Source organism: Bos taurus, chromosome 18 (genome assembly GCF_002263795.3).
Source record: "Bos taurus isolate L1 Dominette 01449 registration number 42190680 breed Hereford chromosome 18, ARS-UCD2.0, whole genome shotgun sequence".
NCBI lineage: Eukaryota > Metazoa > Chordata > Mammalia > Artiodactyla > Bovidae > Bos > Bos taurus.
The window spans coordinates 46,556,348-46,578,000 of NC_037345.1; the positions used below are offsets into that span (position 1 = coordinate 46,556,348).

The window sequence follows — 21,653 nt, forward strand, 5'->3', positions numbered from 1 at the left end:
GCCGCTCTGAGTGCCCCCATTCATCCGCGTCGGGCCGCGGGAGTTTCTCAATGGGAAGAGGGCGGGTCTCCCAGGGGGCGGGCCGGGGCGGGGCGAGTGGAAACCAGCCCTCCAGGGTCTCTCCGAGACCTGGCGCGCCTAACTGGCAGGCGTTTCAGAGCGGCGGAGTCTGCGGCGGAGCAGACGAGGGGACCTCCAGGTCAGAGAGAGGGGAGCTTCTAGCCTGGGGCGAAGAGTCAAGAGCGGAGGGGACTCCAGGCCAGAGTGGTGGGAAGTGTGCTCCGAGGAAGGAACTGGCAGGGAAGCCAGTGCAACAGCAAGTCTGCTGGATCTTGGGCGACACACTTAGGATGCTCGTGCCCGTACTCCTCGTCCTCTCCTTCTGCCTCAGGGGGCGTGCAGGTACCGCTAGGGCCCGGCGCAGATACATACAGGAGAGGGTCGTTTGCCAGCTGTCGCTTTGCTGGGATAGATGGGGCTGAGGGTCCAGACTCCTGGGTCTGACGGAAGAGAACTCTGGGAGCCTGGGCTTCTGGGTCTGAGGGCAGAGCGGATTGGGGACTGGATTCCATTGGGAGCGCCTGAATATGCTAAGCTCAGCTCTGCTCCCTCGCCCCACTCTCCTAGGCCTGGCACCCCACTTTCTGCAACAGCCAGAGGACCAGGTAGTTCTGTTGGGAGACGAGGCCCGACTGCCCTGTGCCCTGGGCGACTACCGGGGACTGGTTCAGTGGACTAAGGACGGGCTGGCTCTAGGGGGCGAAAGGGACCTTCCAGGTGAGGCTTTACTATCTCTTCAGGGAGGGGCTGGCTCCAGGGTGAGGATGCTGGGCTTGAGCTACAACTGAAATTTCTAGTTTGACATTTTCAAGTTTAGGAAATTAATGGGCTCCGGGAAACATTTGGGTGTCTTGAATTTTCAGGATCTTCTTTGGAGCTGACCCATGGGGTTTGGAAATTTTTGTTTTGATTGTAAAATAGTGCATCAGTGCCAAATAGCACATAAAACATAAGTGGAAGATTTGTCAAATAATTCTAAAATAGATATCCGTGTAACGACTACCCAGCCCCGTTGCCAGCTCCCCAGAAGCCCTCCTTATTCCCTTCTCTCGTAGCTCACTCCCTCCCTACTACCTACAGGTAGTATCTACTCTGGTTTTTATGGCAATTGTTTTCTTGCTTTTTCTCCCCCTGAATTTATCATCCCCTTAAGTTTGTAGCGACACTGGACTGGAAAGGATTAGTGTCTCTCTGGTCCAGCCCCCACTTTTGGTAGTGTCTTTCCGGTGTGAGATGCCTGGGGATGGAGGCCTGGGACCAGGAACTCAGAACCACAGTGTGACTGTCTCTGTCCCTGACTCCAGGCTGGTCCCGGTACTGGATATCAGGGAATGCAGCAAGTGGCCAGCATGACCTCCACATTAGACCCGTGGAGCTAGAGGATCAAGCATCGTATGAATGTCAAGCGACACAAGCCGGCCTCCGCTCTCGACCAGCCCAACTGCATGTGCTGGGTGAGGACTCAGCCCACTTATCCCTGGGGAGCCCCGGGGAGGGAAGGTCACCACCCTGGGGAGCCAGGAATATCAGAGTCTGGGGAGAATGAAGGAGAGGGCAATTAGAGCTGGGAAGATCAGGGTCTTTAGGACCCAGATCCAGCTCTGACCCCAGCTCCACCCTACAGTGCCTCCAGACCCCCCCCAGGTGCTGGGCGGCCCCTCTGTGTCTCTGGTTGCTGGGGTTCCTGCGAATCTGACCTGTCGGAGCCGTGGTGATGCCCACCCTACCCCTGAGCTGCTGTGGTTTCGAGATGGGATCCGACTGGACGGGGCCATCTTCCGCCAGGTTAGGTCCAAGTCTCTGTGCCAGCCCTTCCTTGCTCATTCAGGGAAATTCAGAGGTCCACTCAGACCACAGGCTCATGTAGAGGAGAAGGGCATGAGAAGGCAGAGATTCAAGGCTTGGGATCCTTGGTATGTACATAAGCATAGGGACTCTAAGGCTAGACTGTGTGTGCAAGCTAAGTCACTTCAGTCATTTCCGACTCTTTGTGACCCCGTGGTCTGCCAGGTTCCTCTGTCCATGGGATTCTCCAGGCAAGAATACTGGAGTGGGTTGCTATGCTCTCCTCCAGCGGATCTTTCTGACCCAGAAATTGAATCTGCATCTCTTATGTCTCTTGCATTGGCAGGCGGGTTCTTTACCACCAGTGCCACCTGGGAAGCCCCCATAGGGCTAGACTACCTGGGTTAAAATCCTGGCTCAGTCACTTGTTAGTTGATTGATCTTAACCTCTCTGCCCCTCAGTTTACTTATGTATACAGTGGAGTTAATAGTAGTATGCACGTCTAGGATTACTGGAAGATTAAATAAAGGAATATTTATAAATGCCTGGAAGAGTGACTGACATTAAGTACTACCTAAAGGTAGATGATGGAGAAGGCGATGGCACCCCATTCCAGTACTCTTGCCTGGAAAATCCCATGGACGGAGGAGTCTGGTAGGCTGCAGTCCCTGGGGTCGCTAAGAGTCGGACACGACTGAGCGACTTCACTTTCACTTTCCACTTTCATACACTGGAGAAGGAAATGGCAACCCACTCCAGTGTTCTTGCCTGGAGAATCCCAGGGACAGGGGAGCCTGGTGGGCTGCCGTCTATGGGGTTGCAAAGAGTCGGATACGACTGAAGCGACTTAGCAGCAGCAGCAAAAGTAGATGAAATCATCATTATTATTCACAACCTACAGACTCCTTTGAAGGAAGGAACCATCGGGTCAGTGGAGAGCATCTTGTCTTTGACCCCTTCCAGCCATGATGATGGAGCCACCTTGGTTTGCCGGGCCCGGAGCCAGGCCCTGCCTGCAGGGAAGGACACAGCTGTAACACTAAGCCTGCAGTGTGAGTGCACTCAGACACTGGGCTTTGAGCTTGAGGTCCTTGGAGAAAGAAGAACCTGGGGATGTGGATTTCAGGGCATGAGAAAGGAGGGGGCTGTGTACCTCGGTTCCCTGGGGGGATTGGGAACTGGAAGCGTAGACTGCTAGCTGAAAGGGAGGAGGGACTGGGGATCAGACTCCTGGGGTGGAGGAGCTGAGAACTGGACTCCTAGGTCATCAGTGGAGGTGTTCCATGTCCTTGCCCACTACTGCCCATTGACTTACCTCTACAGACCCCCCAGTGGTGACTCTGTCTGCAGAACCACAGACAGTGCAGGAGGGAGAGAAGGTCACTTTCCTATGCCAGGCCACAGCCCAGCCTCCTGTCACCGGCTATAGGTGAGGACCCAGGTCATTTCTCCCCAGCCTGGAGGACCAGCTTGGGGAGGACTGGGGCTAGGACCTGAGTAGGTGTGCCTGAGGAGCCAGGACAACACTAACACCCCCCCATCTTCGCAGATGGGCAAAGGGGGGCTCCCCGGTGCTCGGGGCCCGAGGGCCAATGCTGGAGATAGTGGCTGACGCTTCATTCCTGACTGCGCCGGTGTCCTGCGAGGTCAGCAATGCAGTGGGTAGCGCCAACCGCAGCACAGCGCTGGACGTGCAGTGTGAGCCGGGGCGGGGCCGTGGGTGTGGCCAAAGTGGGGTGAGCAGAATGGGACAGGGGCTACAATGAGGTGTGGCTACGCTGGGGATGGTGGGCCAGATGTAGGATTTAGGCGGGATTTGGCTGTGCTGGATCAGTGCCAAAGTGGAGCAGGGGCGGGGCAAGAGTGGGGCAGAGGCTTGTGGGCCGGACTTGCGCGCCGAGTTAACTGGGGGCTTCAACCCAATGCGCCCTGTGGGTGTCGTTTCTGAGTGTCTGCTCTGGAGTCAAAAGTTGCATCCCTCCCTGGTCATGTGGCCCCTCTTCGGTCTCCTCCAGTTGGGCCGATTCTGCAGGCAAAGCCGAAAGCCTTGTCGGTGGACGTAGGAGAAGACGCCTCCTTCAGCTGTGTCTGGCGCGGGAATCCGCTCCCACGGGTAACCTGGACCCGCCGCGGGGACGCACAGGTGAGGCCAGATCTGGGGCTTGTGGCCGAGGCTGGCGTAGGGGAGGGACTTCCTCCCAAGATCGTGCCCTTGACGCCCCTTCCCTTTCCCAGGTGCTGGCCTCCGGGCCCACGCTGCGTCTTCCCGCGGTGGGGCCCGAGGATGCAGGCGACTACGTGTGCAGGGCCGAGCCGGGGCTCTCAGGCCGGGGCGGTGGCTCTGCAGAAGCTAGGCTGACTGTGAACGGTGAGAAAGAGGTGCTCCCTAGTGGACCCGGTGGGTTCTGGGTTAAGAAGTGGGCAGAGGGGATGAGGTCTAATGGGAGTGGGAGTGGCCATGAGAAGGGGTTGGGGGTGCCTGGGGATTGCAGCTGGACCTACAAACGGCTAGCCTCAGTAGGGTTCACGTTTGTTGAGAGGAGTGGGATGGTAGGTTGAGGTTAATGGGAAGAGCTGAGGCCTGACCCCGCCAGCTTGAGAATGGGCTTTGGGGAGGGCGAGGCCTTTCCTCTGACTGGCCCGCAATCTCCAAACCAGCTCCCCCAGTAGTGACCGCTCTGCACTCTGCGCCCGCCTTCCTGAGGGGCCCCGCCCGCCTCCAGTGTCTAGTCTTCGCTTCCCCCACCCCAGAAGCAGTGGTAAGGAAAGTCCCCGTTCTCATGACCCATCCGGCCACCAGGACCTCCTAGACAGACTCCCCAAACCGCTGTGGTTACCTCTGACTTTTCCCAGACCCTGCCCACACCTTCCCGCCCTCCTGAGTCTCCTCAGTGACCTTCCTCTTTTGTGCTCCCAGGTCTGGTCTTGGGATGAGGGCTTCCTGACGGCGGGGTCACGGGGTCGGTTCCTGGTGGAGACTTTCCCAGCCCCAGAGGGCCTCAAGGGACAGGGTCCAGGCCTGATCTCCGTGCTACACATTTCGGGGACCCAGGAGTCCGACTTTCACCGGGGCTTCAACTGCACTGCCCGGAACCGATTGGGTGAGGGAGGCACCCAGGTCAGCCTGGGCCGTAGAGGTGAGATTCTGGGCCTGAAGACCCCAAATCTGAGGTTTTCAAACCCTCAAAATGCCGCAGTTTCCAAATGGAAGACCCTCAAAGGCAGAGCCTTCAAACCTTGGGAGCCTCAAAACTAGGAGTCCCTTGAATCCTGAGATCTGCCCCCCTCGACAATAATTTAAATACAGAATCCTAAACTGAAAGACCTCTCACACTTAGGGGCTCCAAAGAAGGCAACCTCCAAATATAGAGAATTGCAAAATAAAATACCTTCAAACTTTATGGCTTATTAAAGTCAAGGAATCTAAACTTATGAAACCCCAAGTTCATGTGCTCTTAAACCCAGAGACGCCAAGCTAGGGGACTACTAAACTTGGGAATCCCCAAACTTGCTGACCTTTGACCAGAGGTTCCCTTACTCAAGCCCTGTTCCCCAGTTCCTGCTCAGTCATCTGCTCAGCCTCCTCAGGAACCCCCTCCCCTTCTTCCCACAGATTTGCTGCCCACTGTGCGGATTGTGGCCGGAGTGGCCGCCATGGCCATGACTCTCCTTATGATCATCACTGGGGTGGCCCTCTGCTGCTGGCGCCATGGCAGGGGTCAGTGTCTGAGCCCCACCCCAGACCCCCACCCAGGCCCTGTACACTGGCTGCTCTAGCCTTGGGGCTTGTCCCAGTCCTGCCTCTCCAGACCCATTTTGGGCTTGGCTCGCATTCAAAGCCTGGTTCCCAGCTCAAGCTCTAACTCCATCTCCTCAGGGTCACACCCCTTACCCTCCTCGGTCAGTGGTCTCTTTGATTCCCAGCCTTCCAGCCTGATTTGCCCCAGTCCTCTCTCCTCCTGCTCACTGGTCTCCACAAACCGTGACCCAGCCCCATCACTTACCTTTGCCACCGCCTCCAATGTCCCTGGCCTCAGCCTCTTTCTCCAAGCAAAAGAACCTGGTGCGAATCCCAGGGAGCAGTGATGGCTCCAGTTCCAGGGGCCCCGAGGAGGAGACAGGCATCAGCAAAGACCAGGTAGGATGTGAGGGTCCCCAGACCTGAAGGTACCTCAAAACCCAAATAATAACCCAGTCCCAGTTGTGATCCCCATCCCAATCAGGCCCCCAAAACTCAGAGCCCTAGTCCCAACAGTGACCCCTAGATCCAAATGTCCCCCAAATCCAAGAATGCCCCATCCCAGTTATTCCCTAGCCCTGTCCCTAGGGCTCCTTGTTGTCCTATGTCCAGACCCCAGCTCCCAGGTGCCCTTCGCCCTTCCTCCCTGGCCTCAGATGTTCAACCGAGGGTCTCTGGGGTCTGGCATCCCCTGCAGTGTAGTCTACACTCCCTCTCACTAAGCACTATATCCTAGGGCCCCATCGTGCACACGGACCACAGTGACCTGGTTCTGGATGAGGAGGGGGCTCTGGAGACCAAGGTGAGTGCTGGGAAAAGAGGGGCTCCCTTCACTGTGTCTCCAGCTCTCTCTCCACTTCTGTTCCCTCCTTTTTCATTCTGGCCCCTAGGTCCCTCTATCCACTTCTTATTTTTTTAATATTATCTATTTATTTGGTTGTGTTGGGTCTTAGTTGTGGCACGCAGGATCTTCGATCTTTGCTGCCTTATGCAGGATGTTTTTTAGTTGCGACATGTGAAATCTAGTTCCCTGATCAGGGATCTAACTCTGAACTGAAACTCTGCCTTGGCCTTCTGCATCGGGAACAGGGAATCTTAGCCCCTGGGCCAGCAGGGAAGTCCCCCTCCACCCATTTCTTGCTGCCTCCTGGGCTGTCTCACCCACCTCCACAGTCTCAGTTGGTTTGTCTGCTGACTATGCCCACATATCTGCCCCGGCTTGGCCTGCATCTTGAGCCCCAGGTCAAGGATATACCCTGCCTGTGCTTTCCCCCTCAGAGGCCCACATCCCACATGTGGCCTCCTAGATGCCTCTCCCTGGTTGCTTCACCCAGGCCCCTTCTGCCTACCAGGTTCCACACTAGCTTTACATTTCCCCAAACTTGTCCCTCCTTTGGGGCCCCATTTTTTGGGGGCCCCAGTGACCCCAGTTCCCAGCACAGAGCCCTTCTCTCTCTCTCTACCTAGCAGATGCTAGTCTCTTGGCCTGAAACACTCCTGTCTTCAGGTGTGCACGTGTGCTAAGTCGTTTCAGTCCTGTCTGACTCCTTGCGACCCTATGGACTGCAGCCTGCCAGGCTGCTCTGTCCATGGGATTCTCCAGGCAAGAATACTGAAATGGATTGCCATGCCTTCCTCCAAGGGATCTTCCCGACCCGGGGATCAAACCCACATCTCTTATGTCTCCTGCATTGGCAGGCAGGTTCTTTACCTCTAGCGCCACTTGGGAAGCCCCCTTTCTTCACATACCTACCTAATTCTCTCCATTATTCCTCTGGTGTCAGTTCAAACATTTCTTCTTCTTCGTTTGTTTTTAAGATTTATTTATTTATTTATTGGCTGTGGTGGGCCTTTTGTTGCTTCCTGCAGGCTTTTCTCTAGTTGCAGAGAGCGGAGGCTACTCTCTAGTTGCGGTGTGTGGGCTTCCCATCTTGGTGGCTTCTTATATTGCAAAGTTCGAGCTCTAGGGCACGTTGCAACACATGTGTCCAGTAGTTGTGAAGCATAGGCTTGGTTGCTTCATGACACATGGGATCTTCCTGGACCAGGGATCAAACCAGTGTCCCTTGCACTGACTGGTGGACTCTTAACCACTGGGCCACCAGGAAAGCCCTCAAACATTTTTTGTGCTGGAAAACTTTTGCTTCTCTCCTCCTATCCCGATCATTCTGTTTCCCCTGTCACAGCCATGACCACCATGGTCTAGGCTCCCCCACCACAATCTGAAGGTTCTCCCATCACTGTTCCAGTCACTCTGCCCGAATTTCCTCCATTGCATCCCTGACCCTTCCTGGTTCTGTCTGGTGACTCATCATTTCTCCTTTGACCTGCGATCTCCATGAAGATGGGACCAGGTCTATCCTAGAGACAGATGTTCCCCAGCAGCAGCACAGGGCATGACACAGAATCAGAGCCTCGGGGCTGTTGGGCAAATGCATGAATGGATGTCTTGATCTCCATTTCTCTCTCTTATTCCCTCTGCATCTCCTTCCATACCACCATGCCTTGGCAGACCTCTGTCTCTGCCTTTCTCTGTCCATCTCTTTCTGTTCTTTCATCTCTTGTTACTGTTTTTCTGTCTCACTTTGCCCTTCTACCAGTCTATATGTCTCTGGATTCTCTGCCTGCTCCTCCTTCCATCTTTTTGTCTCTCCCTAGATCTGGTTCTATCTCAGTGTCTCTCTCTATTCACTTACCCTCACCCCTGTATACCCTCACATACCTTACCAAGTCCCATTTTGTCCCCTCAGGACCCAACCAATGGTTACTACAAGGTCCGAGGAGTCAGTGTGAGCCTGAGCCTTGGAGAAGCCCCCGGAGGAGGTCTCTTCCTACCACCCTCCTCCCCTCTTGGACCTCCAGGAACCCCTACCTTCTATGACTTCAATCCACATCTTGGCATGGTCCCTCCCTGCAGACTATATAGATCCCGGGCAGGCTATCTCACCACACCCCATCCTCGAGCTTTTACCAGCTACATCAAACCCACATCCTTTGGACCCCCAGATCTGGCCCCCAGCACTCCCCCCTTCCCATATGCTGCCTTCCCCACGCCCAGCCACCCACGTCTCCAGACTCATGTGTGACATCTCTCCAGCTGAAGAGTCCTGGGATCTTCAACTTGCACAATGGATTGTCCTGATTTCTGAGTAACCAGAACAAACTGGCAACCCTATCCTTCCAAAATTGAACCTTGAGGGGAGGGAAAGATCATTGCAGTTGCCTGGGTCATTGCGAGAAAGCCACTGGGCTTGCCTCTTCCTCTGTATAAAAGAGATTCAAGAGGGCAGATGGGCCCTTTGCAGAGGGATGGGGACAGGGGTTATGGGAGTTAGGGACAGAGAAGGAAATTGCTTCCAAACATTGAAAGAAGAGATTTCAAGATGGCCACCCACATTAAGAAGAAAGGCAACATAAAGCAGATCAAGATACAGGACCTGTCCTTGCTATCCCTGAGGGGTACTTTGTTTCACCCATGGAATTGCTGCCAAAATGGCCATTCATTCCCTGGGAATCCAAGATGGCCACCATCTTGATTCTTTCTACCTTCCTTAAAGGCCCTGGAAGAACCGGACCCAAGGAGTAAGGACAGGGTGAAAGCTGTTGTGGTGGTGGGAAGGGGGAAAGGAGTGGTGTTGGAATCTGGGAATGAGAATATTTATGTTCAATTAAAAAAAAAAAAAGTTGCAAAGTGAATATCTTAGAAATACCCTGGCATTATTACTGTCTATCAAGGAAGGGGTCCATCAAACCTGCCCCAAGGCCCTTCCTCTTACCCTAGACTACAAAGTGGCTGTAGAAAAAAAACATGAGCCACCCCGCAGCCCTTTACTATCCACTGAGCACTGCAGTCCAGCACGTAAAGAGTCGGACACGACTGAGTGACTGAACTGAACTGAACTGATCTGAGCACTCTAAACTCTTCTAAGATACATCTAGACAAACAAACATATGCAGATGCACACACATGACAGGACTGCCCCGGTCTGCTTGGGGAAGACAATTCTACACTGTATTTTGAGAAGAGAAGGAAGTGAACCCTGAAGGGGAGGCAGCAAAGGAGAAGCTAGGGGTGGGAAAAGAGAACTATCCTGATCCTCAGAGCAAGAATGGGGGTTGACCCTCATCTTGAGGTGATGGGTACCTGACTCAGCTCATCCTTAAAGAAAGGGTCTGGGGGCTTTGGTTCATGCATCCTTGATCTAGGAATTAAAGGTCTATGTGACTAGGGCTCCTGGAAAGCAGAGCAGAGAAGACTCGTTGATCTTAGGGAGAAAGGGTCGAGGGCTTGGTCTCTGGTTCAGAGAGAGAAGGTACCTGGGACCCAGGCTCTTGGATCTGAGGGAGAAGAGGACTGGGTGTCAACTGCTGTGGGGTTTTGTTTGATTGTTTTTTTTAAATCAAGCCATTTTATTGAAGGGTTTTGGAGGAGGGTCGAAAGGCTGGGAGAACAATGAGATCTGATCTTTTCCTGGCCAGAATCTCCCCAGCTTCACAGTCATTTAAAGTTCAACTGCTGTGTTCCTGATTGAGGACATTTTGGAGGCCTAGGACCTCAAGAGGGGACCTCAAGAGGATTTGGGGGTGGGGTCGGGGCTCCTGTGCTGGCGTCCCTGGAAGAGAAGGAAGACGTTTAGTGAGGGTCTGGGTCCGTGGGAGGAGAAAACTGGAGGTGACGGTCTTGGGGAACTCAAAATCCACAACTACGAAGCCTGTGACCCAGACTCCCCGGTAGGCCCTTCCATAGGCGGGACGCCTGGAGTCTCAAGGGGGCGGGGGCCTGGCGCAGGCTCCCACCCGGGGGTTCCAGGCTGCTCAGCTGTGCGCAAAGCTGCCATGCTATTGTCCTGGCCGGGAAGGCGGGGCCGGCGCGGGGCGGGGCTGGCGGCGCCGGCGCAGCTCGGGGGCGTCGGCGGAGGAGGCGGCGGCCGTGGCGCTGGGAGCTCCTGTCACCGCTGGGGCCCGGCCGGGCGGGAGTGCTGGAGACGTGAGGGCTCGAGGGCCCGGACATGGGGCCCGCCAGCCCCGCCACTCGTGGTCTGGGCCCGCTGCTGCGGTTGCTGCCACTGTTAATGCTGCTTCTTCGCATGCAGCTCGCCGAAGGGAACCTGGCCGGTGGGAGCCCCAGCGCGGCCGAGGTGAGGCCCGGCCGGGCCCTAGGGGGTGGGGGAAGGGGCGGGACCGGGCCTCTGGACCCCTGGGCGGGTAGGTCCGGAGCAGAAAGCGCAGTCTTTTCAGCCAGGTGGCCACCCCCCAGGCGCCCCTAATAGCACTAGGCATTCAGAAACCCGTAAGTCCAGGCCCCAGCGTCGTCCCGAAGTCTAGCCCCTTCAGACCCTCTCGACCTAGGTGACTCAGCCCCAGCCCCTGCCCATCTGAATAGGACCCGCCGGGCAGCAAGGCACCTAGAGCCAAGAATCTGGGCCCTTTTTATCCTCGGGACCCATATGAAGGCTCCCGCAAGGCTCCCAGAACCCAGGAGGCTAGACCCCCAGTCACCGCCCCCGCCCCAACCCAAGATGTAGCTCTCCATCCCCCAAGGACTTAGTGTCCAGGCCTGCAGGGCCTTGAAGCCAGGCCTTGTGGTCTTTCCACTCGAGAATGCGAGCGTGAGCTAGGGGCGGAGGGAGGAGGGGCCAGAACGCCTGGGTTCTGGCCCCTTCTCCCCCGCCATTCAAGTTTAACCCCTTCGAGCTCCAGTGCGGCTGCGCTGGGATGAGGGCGGGGCTTGTCTCCGCGGCAACAAGGCCGTGAGAATCCCGGGAGACCCCGAGTTGCCATAGCAACGGCAGAGCTGGGGCGGCCCCCGGCCCAGTGGGAGCTGTTTCCCAGGGAACCGAACCTCCACAGAGGCGGGGGCGCGGTGCTTGATGGAGGGGGCTGATGCTGGGGGTGTGACCATCTGGGTCCTAGGGAGCAAAGGACCGGGGGACTCACATGTCAGCGTCCCCCGTTCCCTCGCTGATCCCTCCGCCTCCACCCCCAGGCCCCAGGGTCTGCCCAGGTGGCTGGACTATGCGGGCGCCCAACCCTTCACCGGGACCTGCGCACCGGCCGCTGGGAACCAGACCCACAGCTCTCACGACGGTGTCTCCGGGACCCGCAGCGCGTGCTGGAGTACTGCAGACAGGTAGGCGGGACCGACTGAGAGGGGCGTGGCCAGCAAAAAAAAAAAAACGGGTCCAAGTTGGGACCAGGTTGCCCTTAAGAAGCTAGCCGTGCAAAGGCAAGGTCCGAGGAAATGAGGGGTTCAAGAAGGCATGGGAAACTAGGGGACATGGCCAACAAAGAGGCAAAGTAAGGATAGGACAGGACCTGTTTTTGAGAAACTAGGTCAAGAAAAGAGAAGAACTGTGCAAACACGGCCAGCTGAGGACAGTGTCCAGTGATGAGATGGAATTTAACAATGTGGTAGACACTTTAAAGAGCAGGTGTAGGTGGGCATGGCAAATAAGAGGCGGGGCTAAGACATAAAGACTTCGTGGACTCGAGTGGGAAAGGGGTGGAACCCAATGGGAGAGTGGAAAGCTAGGAGGTGTGGCTATGAAAAAGCAGGTCTGACACAAAGAGAAAAGATCCTGAGAGACCAGAGGCGAGGCTTAAAGAAGGGTGGAATCTATGGGGAGATGAACTTGATTGGAGGAAGGGGCAGAAGCGACTAGAAAAGAGGTGGGCTTAGAAGGACAGCTTTGGGGTAATGGAGGGACCTTCATAAAGAAACCCGACAGGCAAAGGGGCGGAGCCTAAGGATGGAAGGGCGAGGTACTTAGGGGCGTGGCCAATGGCTTGTGGGACTTATATCTAAGTCCTGTTCTACAGAGAAGCAGGGCCTAGGGAAGAGTGGATCTTTCGAATACTAGAGCCTTTAAAGGGACACGCCAGCGCAGGGGCGCACGTGGTAGGGGCGGGACAGAGGGCTAATCGCCCCGACTCGGTGCCCCTAGATGTACCCGGAGCTGCAGATTGCCCGTGTGGAGCAGGCGACGCAGGCCATCCCCATGGAACAATGGTGCGGGGGTACCCGGGGTGGCCACTGTGCCCACCCCCACCACCAAGTTGTGCCTTTCCACTGCCTGCGTGAGTCACAGGCTGAGGGGTTGGAGAACGGAAGGTGGGGGGTTGGGTGGTAGTCTCCAAGGGGTGAGAGTCTGGCCCTGGTCTCAGGCTCACATTAGGGAGCTAGGTGCCTGAGTCCACAGTGGGACAGAAGCCTCTGAAGATAAAAGATCTGGATTATGGGGTGGGGGGTGGGGGGTAGGGCTAGTGGCTGTGGGAGTGTTTCACACCGATGCCGCCCCATTTTCCAGCCGGCGAATTCGTGAGCGAGGCCCTGCTGGTGCCTGAAGGCTGCAGGTTCTTGCATCAGGAACGCATGGACCAGTGCGAGAGTTCAGCCCGGAGGCAGCAGGAAGCGCAGGAAGTAAGGACCCAGCCCCTCATCCTCCCACCCCTCCCTGAGAACCCAGGATTCCAATCCCCTAACACCCTCCTCCTCCACAACCCGAGTCTGAGCCTCAGCCTCCTCTTCCCAGTGGGACAGAACCAGGAATCCAGGCTCCAAGCCCCATCAGCTCCTAAGACTCAGGCATCCAGGCTCCCCCTCCACCCTTCCTTACCCCCCAGTCCTGGTATCTATGCCCACTCTTCCCACAGGCCTGCAGCTCCCAGGGCCTCATCCTGCATGGCTCAGGCATGCTTTTGCCCTGTGGCGCGGATCGGTTCCGAGGTGTGGAATATGTGTGCTGCCCACCTCCAGCGACCCCCAACCCATCTGGGACAGCAGTCGGGTGAGTGAGAGGGCACCCTCCAGGCCCAACCCTCCAGGCTCCTGAGGCAGGAGATGGAAGCCTGGGGACCTGGGCCCAGGTGCTTATGTCCTTGGGTCTTCTGCTCCCTCAGTGACCCCTCCACCCGGTCCTGGCCCCCGGGAGGCAGAGTTGAGAGGGGTGATGATGAGGAAGAGGAGGAATCCTTCCTGCAGCCAGTAGATGATTACTTTGTGGAGCCCCCACGAGCTGACGAGGAGGAGGAGGACAGAGTCCCACCCTCAAGCTCCCAGACCCCTGCAGGGGTCAGCAAAGGTGAAGCCATCTCTAAACCCCATCCTCTCCACCCTAGAAGGAGGATGATTTAAGAGAGCTTTGGTGTAGGGGCATTTGAGAAGGGACCTGCTGGGGAAAAGCCCTGTGGGGGGAAATGGGAGGGATGGGAATGGCTTTGGATAAAGTAGAGGTGGAAGGGCCACCCTGTGAGGAATGCAAAGGGTAAGGGTGGTTTGGGAGTACCCAGAAGTGGAGGAGCCATTTGGTATGTCTGAAGGATTATTTGGAGGATAGTGTGATAGATTCCTAAACTTTGCAAGAACAGGTCCAATTCAGAACCACATCTCCTGTGATGCCAGGCAGCAGCTATGGTTGAAGTGAACACACGGGGGTCTCCACTGCGCTCTAGGAAATGCAGTTCTCTGGGAAGGGAAGCTGACCTGGAGCTGGGCTTCAGGCTGACTCCTGGATTCCCGGCCTTGCAGTGACTCCCACCCCAAGACCCACAGATGGCGTGGACGTGTACTTTGGCATGCCTGGAGAAATCAGTGAGCATGAAGGCTTCCTGAGGGCCAAGATGGACCTGGAGGAGCGCAGGATGCGCCAGATTAATGAGGTGATGGTACTGCGGGCCCCAGGATCCCCCATAACACAGAGCTCCCTAATTACCAGGAAATTGCTCAGGGACACGTTGAGACTACCTCTCAAGGTTCCCCCAGCCTCTATCATCCCCCAGCCCTCCACCCACTCCTAAGATGACCAAGGATCCCCAAGCCACCTAGAGTCCCATTGAGACATTACCAGATTCCATGGAAACTCTGATGCATGGTACTCTTCCACTTTAAATTCCTTTTGAATCCTCTCTCTCTTGGTGATCCAAGAGGCCGTGGGACTTAAGGGATCTGGAGACTCTGAAGAAGGATGGGATGTGGGGACTTAACTGGGTACGGCAGAGTGGCTTCTAGGATCCTGAAGCTCCCCTTGTCCCCAGGTGATGCGTGAGTGGGCCATGGCTGACAACCAGTCCAAGAACCTGCCTAAAGCCGACAGACAGGCCCTGAATGAGGTAGGACAGCCTCCAGAGTGTCCTACTTGGGTACTTGGGCCTGTCCACTACCTGGGGCATAATGAGCTTCAGCCTGGCTCAGGCTTTTTCTGGCCTCATCCAGCTTCACCCCTTCCTACTGATATGGGCTTCTCCTGGCCCCACCCCTACACTTGACTCCGCCCCTCTTAGCCTACATCCAATCTGACTTTGCTTTCCTCTTCCTCCTCCCACTGGCCATATCTTACCCTGTCTTAACTTGATCCTAACCTCTGAGGGCTGGCTCTGGAGACCTCTCCCAAGCTGGGGTCCTGCAGACACAGCCAAGTCCTTTTCAGCCTCTCGTTGATGCTCAGCCCTGCCCCCCCACCCCGACTCTGGCCCCTCTCATTTCTCTTTTACCCAATCCCTCCTCAGTAGACCCAGCCTCCTCACTCTCCCACCCACCTCTCTCAGCCTCACCTTGGCACAGCCCTACCCTGTGTAGACCCGGCTCAGCTTAGCCCCATTCCCTGACTCCTGCTCCTGCTCCACTCAGGCTTATTTAGTTACAGCCTGTCTCCAGGGGGCCCTGCCCAGGCCTAAGCCCCACCTTTCCTGCAATACTTGGTCCCTTTCAGCTTCACACAGGCCAGCTCTCTTCCTACACTCTTCCTACCCATACAGGGGGCTTCACTCGGGCTCCCAGTAGAGCTGGTTCTGCCCCTACTCTACCTGGTGCCTCCAGCCAGTCTCCTGTCTTCCAGTCCCACCCCAGGTCGACTCTGCCCAGGCCTGGATCCACGGCACGCCACCCCACTTATGGTCCAATAGCCCTCCCTTTCCAGACTCCCTTTGACCTGGGTTTCATCCAGCTGTGCCTCTCACCTGACCCTGTGCCCACCCCGTCACCAGCACTTCCAGTCCATCCTGCAGACCCTGGAGGAGCAGGTATCCGGTGAGCGACAGCGCCTGGTGGAGACCCATGCCACCCGAGTCATTGCCCTGATCAATGACCAGCGCCGGGCCGCCTTGGAAGGTTTCCTGGCGGCGCTGCAGGGGGATCCGCCTCAGGTATGGGAGCCGTGGGGGGTGGGCGGAGGGTAGAGGGTGGAGAGGGCTGGGACGGGCCTGGGCAGCCTCCATCCCTTCCACAGCCAGAGCGGGTCCTGCTGGCCCTGCGGCGCTACCTGAGAGCTGAGCAGAAGGAGCAGAGGCACACGCTGAGGCACTACCAGCACGTGGCTGCCGTGGACCCCGAGAAGGCCCAGCAGATGCGCTTCCAGGTGCTCAGCTCTTCCAGCTCCCAACTCTGCCATCCCTCGGACCTTGGTGTCTTGGACCCCATCCCTCAGATGCTTCCCTTGCCCCTCAGATCCTCTTTCTTTTTTAGCAGTTCATTTATTTATCTATTTCTTTGGGGCTGAGCTGGGTCTTTGTTGCTGTGCAAGGGCTTTCTCTAGTTGTGGCAAGTGGGGGCTACTCTTCCTTGTGGTGCTCGGGCGTCTCACGGCAGCGGTTTCTCTTGTTGTGGAGCACAGGTTCTAGGCGTGCGGGCTTCAGTAATTATAGCCTGGGGGTTCAGTAGTTGTGGTGCACCAGCCCAGTTGCCTCATGGCATGTGGGATCTTCCCGGACCAGGGATCGAACCTGTGTCCCCTGCGTGGGCAGGTGGATTCTTAACCACTGGACTACCAGGAAGTCCCTCAGACCCTCTATCTGCCCCTTGGACCTCCTTCCTCTCCCTGGATCCCCGCCTTCTGTGCCTGGGACCCATTCTAATCCCTCAGATCCCTACTTCCTGACCCTGAAACACTGCCTCCACCACCCACTGTGCCTCTGACCCTTTTCTTGTTTTTGAATTCCCACTTCCTGTCCTTTAGATTCTTATTTCCTGTCCTAGAATCCGCCTCCTGTGCCTAGAACCCTGTTCCTGTCCCTCAACGCTCCTTCTTCCCTAACTCTGCTTGTTTCTCCCTAAAACGCTTGTTCAGTGCCTTTAGATCCTAATTCTTATTTTTTGGATACTCTCTTCCTGTCCAAGAATACCGATTCCATGCTCTTGAGCTCCAAGCCTTGCCCTTGAACCATATCATCTCTAACTTTTTTTAACAAATTATATTTATTTTTAATTATAACATTATAATTTATTTTTAAATTTTATGTATTTACTTTAATTATAGCAAATTATAATTTGTTTAAATATAAACAAATTATATTTATTTAATTTTTGGCCACACCCTGTAGTACATGGGGTCTTAGTTTCCTAACCAAGGATAGAATCTACATCTCCTGCATTGGAAGACACAGTTTAACCACTGGACCACCAGGGAAGTCCCCACATGACTCTCCAATTCTACTTCCTTCTCCAGAACCCCCTCGAACCTTGCTTCCTACTCCCCAGACCCTACTTTCTACCTCTCCCCCAACTCATCTCCACTTCCTGTCTTCTATATCATAGTTGTACCCTAGACTTACTGCCTCCTGTGCCCAACTTTTCCTAGCAACTACTCCTTTTCCTTCTTCCTTACTTTCCTTCCCAAGACTCTCACATCCTATCTCCCGTACATCTTTTCCTTTTCATTGTATTTTGCTTCTCCCCATCCAGTTTCCTGCCCTCCATGGCCCAATTCCTGGCTCCTGTACCCTCCTTCCTGTCCACTGTTAGGTGCTACTATTCCTGGGACCCTCCTGACCTTCCTCCTTCACCCTGCCTCAGTCTCCCCTTCTGTAGCCCACACGGCTCAGTTCATCCCTCACACTCACTCCCCAACAGGTGCAGACCCACCTTCAAGTAATTGAGGAAAGGATGAATCAGAGCCTGGGGCTGCTTGACCAGAACCCCCGCCTGGCTCAGGAGTTGCGGCCCCAGATCCGTGAGTGCCTGACCATGACCCTCCAACCTTTGACTCCCCTGCCATTTCAGTTATCTGTTCCTATGTAACAACCCCCCCCCAACCCCGACACACACATACAAACTTAGTGGCTTGAATCAGTCATTTTCGCTGCTCATGATTCTGCCATCTGGGTTGTGCTGGATGCTGCTTCCGTGGGTCTTGTCGGTAGATAAGCATGTCGCTGGCTTGGGCTAGCAGGTCAGCTAGGAGCTAGGACTCTGGCATGAATGAGCATCTCTCTCTCAAGAGAGGCCTCTCTTCTCCATGGAACCCCTTCATGTGGTCTCTCCAGCAAGGCACGTGGACTTCCGAGGTGGTTCAAGCTCCCCAAAGCACCGAAGTAGAAACTGTCAGGTCTTCTTAAGACCTGGGCCCACTTGGTTAAAGCAAGTCACAAACCCAACCCAGGTTTACACTGTGGGATCTATTCAAAAGCATGAATACCAGAAAGTGCAACCCCCCCAGAGCCCCTAGATCTATTGTAACTTCCTCCTGGATGTCCCTAATTCTCCTGCTCTGTAAGGAGGCCATTCTCTGTTTACTTGGCTACACCCTGTCTTTGTTGTGGCATGCAGGATCTTTAGTTACGGCATGTGGGCTCTTAGTTGCAGCATGTGGATTCTCGTTCTCTGACCAGGGATTGAAACTGGGCCCCTACACTGGGAGTGTAGAGTCTTAGCCACCGAACCACCAGGGAAGTCCTAAGGAGGCCGTTCTCTTGAACTTCAACCTCGCTTCTCTAACATTCAGCTCCCTACTTTCCCACATCTCACGTATGGCTCCCCCCAATCATGCTGTTGTTAGGGTGCCATTCATTCACCCTAACAGGCAAAACAGATCCTGTTTTGTGGATCCCCGTGTTCATGAAATCACCCCCTCTCTGCATGTTCCACTCAGAGGAACTCCTCCACTCTGAACACCTGGGCCCCAATGAGCTGGAAGCCCCTGCCCCAGGGGGCAGCAGTGAGGACAAGAGTGGGCTACAGCCCCTGGATCCCAAGGGTGGTGAGTTAACCCAAATGCACATAACCCGAGACTTTGGGGGACAGGCCCTCAACCTCAGTTCTCATCCCCTAAAGTCTGGAGGTGTCTTAGCCACCGGGTGAGCAGTAGAGGGTGGAAAGGAATGTCTGGGGTTGTGGAGGCCTCTGGAAGGTCCTAGATCCTTCTTCCTCGGCCCCCGGGGAGTGTCCCCACACTTTCTTCAGTGATGCTCTCCTCTCTTCACGGTTCCACCTGTCTTGTCTCCTCTGGCTGCCAGCAGATACCCCCATGGCCCTTCCCAAAGGTGAGTAGCTCACAGAGTAGCCCCTGGTCACCACATCCCTCTGAGTCCTGGAGCCCAAAGTGGAAAAGGGCCCACATACTGGCAACCCCAGGCCTCCTGGGGTGGGGTCTGGTGCCCCTCCAACCCCTTCCTCAGGCGGGGGTATCACCATTCTGGACTCTCAGGAATGAGATAGGATTTGGGGGTTATGGTCCACAGAACAAGATGCCACGTCCTCTGGGAAAGACAAGATGACTCCCCTGGAGCAGTACGAACGGAAGGTAAGCCAGACAGACCTGTGGGCACCTGAGGCAGGGCGGGAGAGGGGCCTGGATTCTTAGGTCTTCAGTAGGAGTGCGCGGGGGGCTTGAATTCCTTGGCCTTGGAGGGAAGAAGGGACTGAGGACATGGAGTTCAGGGTCCTAGGGGAGAAGAGGGCTGGGGGATGCCCTCCTGGGCCCAGGGGAGGAGGGGGCTGGAGCCCAGACTCCTGACACCTCCTAATCCCCCAGGTGAATATGTCCATTCCAAGGGGCTTTCCTTTCCACTCATCGGAGATTCAGAGGGACGAGCTGGTAAGAGGAGGAAATATTCAGGGTACTTGGGGGGAGAGGTCAAGAGTCAGTGGCTAGACTGTGACTCCCAAAGCCACACAGGGCCCTGGTCAGCCTCAAAGATGACCCCGGTGCCCTCTCCTCCCACTGCAGGCCCCAGCTGGCACAGGCGTGTCCCGAGAGGCCGTGTCTGGTCTGCTGATCATGGGAGCTGGCGGGGGCTCCCTCATCGTCCTCTCCCTGCTGCTCTTGCGCCGGAAGAAGCCCTATGGGGCCATCAGCCACGGAGTGGTGGAGGTAAGGGGCACAAAGACCTGGAGTGGGGAGGAGCCCCAGAGCCCGGGAGATCTGTGGTTGGGTCCCTACAACCCACTCTCCCACCCCTGCCCCCATTGCAGGTGGACCCCATGCTGACCCTGGAGGAGCAGCAGCTCCGTGAACTACAGCGTCATGGCTATGAGAACCCCACCTACCGCTTCCTGGAGGAACGACCCTGAACCAACCCCTCTTCACCCCTTCAGATGAGCCCAGACCTTCCCTCTTCCTGGAACCCCTGAACCCTAACTCCCAGCCTGGGGGAGAGGGTGAAAAAGTTCATTTCAGACCCTTTGTGAGGGGGCTGGAAATTCTTATTTCCCCTTTCCAATTCCAAATTCCATCCCTAAGAAACCCCTGGGTATTCCCAGCTGCCCTCCCCACCTCCTTGAGACCTCCTCACTTTAATTTATTTTGTATGTTAATTTATTGTCCTTAAGGTGACCAGCAGCTTGGTCCCAGTGTCTGTTGTTCCCTGGAATTCATCCTCCCATGTGTCCTCCACTAATACCCCAATAAAGTCCTCTTCCCCACCAGGCCATCCTTCGTCTGTCTGGGGGAATCAGGGTGTAATCAGTCCTGGACATTGGTGTGCAACCCCGCCCAGACCTTCACATTTTTAAACTGTGTGTGCTCAGTCACTCAGTTGTGTTGGACTCTTTGCAACCCCATGGACTGTAGCCTGCCAGGCTCCTCTATCCATGGATTTTTTAGTCAAGAATAGTGGAGTGGGTAGCTATTTCCTCCTCCAGAGGATCTTCCCAACCCAGGCATGGAACCTGCCTCTCCTGTGTCTCCTGCATTGGCAGGCGGATTCATTACCAACCGGGTAGATCTTTAAATTTGGGCGGGACCTTGGAAGGGGGCGGGGTCCAGAATCTAGGATAGGCTCTCCCGCCCACCCAGGAGCTTTCCGTGGTACTGAACGGACTGCCCCTTCTAGGCCAGTATCAGCTAGGTTTCAGGCTGGACTCCAAGGAGACTTTGCAAATTTCACCTGCCTTCTACTCATACACAGTCACATACAACATCCATCCCTGACCTGTGAGCTCAGTGAGGGACAGGGAATCTTGAACTGTACTTCCCATTCCTGAGTCTTCATCCCTTCTTGGGGAGGCGATAGGAATCCCCCTGGAGTGTGGAAATTCAACCACGTGTCCCAGTAAGACTCAAGTGTTGTCTGCGAGTGCATCCCATTTTGTGACATGCCAGAGCTATCCCTCTATACATTACTTGTTTCAAGAGGGTTGTTATGAGGATTAAAAGGAGTAATGTTTGTTGAGACACTGGAATTGTGCCTAGCATTTTGTAAGTATTTGTTGAATAAATTCTAAAATGACATGGGAGCAAACTCATAGCACCCTGTGGCAGGCACTGATCCAAGGGCTTCACATGCACTGGCACACTTAATCACCCCATGAAGTAGGCACTAGAGCTATCCTCATTCATAGATTAGGAAATGGAGGCAAAGAGACATTTCATCACATTTTCAAGGTCGCCATCTAGGAAGCGTTGGAGCTAGAAATTCAAGCCAGAAAACCTGGCTCCAGTGCCCACACTCTTGGCCATTTTGCTAACCTCCTGGCTAATAATCCATGTAGTCCCATATGGTGTTCAGGTTGCTCACTGCAAAATTTCAAGTGGTACCATTCATCTCCTAGACATTGCAGATCGCATTTTTACCACAGCTTCCCAGCAGATGGCAGTAATATGTTGTGTCCCAATATCGGGATAGCAGTTTTCTGACAGACCTAAGGGAGGGAACAGTATTTCTATTTTTCCCAAAGGACCAATGAGCTCACAGTGGTGAGCTCTACATAATATATACATATAAATATAGGTCATGTATATTAAATATAGACGTGAAAAGTATTGGGAGAAAGATGTCTACATGATGCAAGCTGGACACAATGTTACAGTTTATTAAGAAGCAGCTTCTGGGACTTCCCTGGCGGCCCAGTAGTTAAGA

General features: G+C 55.2%; 2 protein-coding genes across 3 annotated transcripts; both read left to right on the forward strand.

Moving 5' to 3' along the window:
• Positions 1-50: 50 nt before the first annotated feature.
• KIRREL2 (kirre like nephrin family adhesion molecule 2) lies at positions 51-9,281 on the forward strand. Its single transcript, XM_010814875.4, has 15 exons — positions 51-402; positions 628-777; positions 1,365-1,514; positions 1,685-1,845; positions 2,748-2,898; positions 3,170-3,275; positions 3,396-3,544; positions 3,862-3,989; positions 4,082-4,214; positions 4,505-4,605; positions 4,764-4,983; positions 5,460-5,564; positions 5,884-5,984; positions 6,322-6,387; positions 8,336-9,281. The coding sequence occupies exons 1-15, from the start codon at positions 51-53 to the stop codon at positions 8,669-8,671; spliced, it is 2,409 nt and encodes an 802-aa protein (XP_010813177.4). The 3' UTR covers positions 8,672-9,281.
• A 1,201-nt stretch (positions 9,282-10,482) lies between these two features.
• On the forward strand, positions 10,483-20,223 carry APLP1 (amyloid beta precursor like protein 1). Of its 2 annotated transcripts, none has more exons than XM_005218942.3 (17): positions 10,483-10,723; positions 11,572-11,715; positions 12,530-12,662; positions 12,893-13,005; positions 13,239-13,372; positions 13,485-13,666; positions 14,113-14,243; positions 14,619-14,693; positions 15,567-15,725; positions 15,809-15,937; positions 17,428-17,527; positions 18,446-18,553; positions 18,810-18,836; positions 19,035-19,096; positions 19,328-19,390; positions 19,523-19,666; positions 19,768-20,223. In XM_005218942.3, the coding sequence occupies exons 1-17, from the start codon at positions 10,595-10,597 to the stop codon at positions 19,864-19,866; spliced, it is 1,932 nt and encodes a 643-aa protein (XP_005218999.2). In that variant the 5' UTR covers positions 10,483-10,594; the 3' UTR covers positions 19,867-20,223.
• Positions 20,224-21,653: the final 1,430 nt, after the last annotated feature.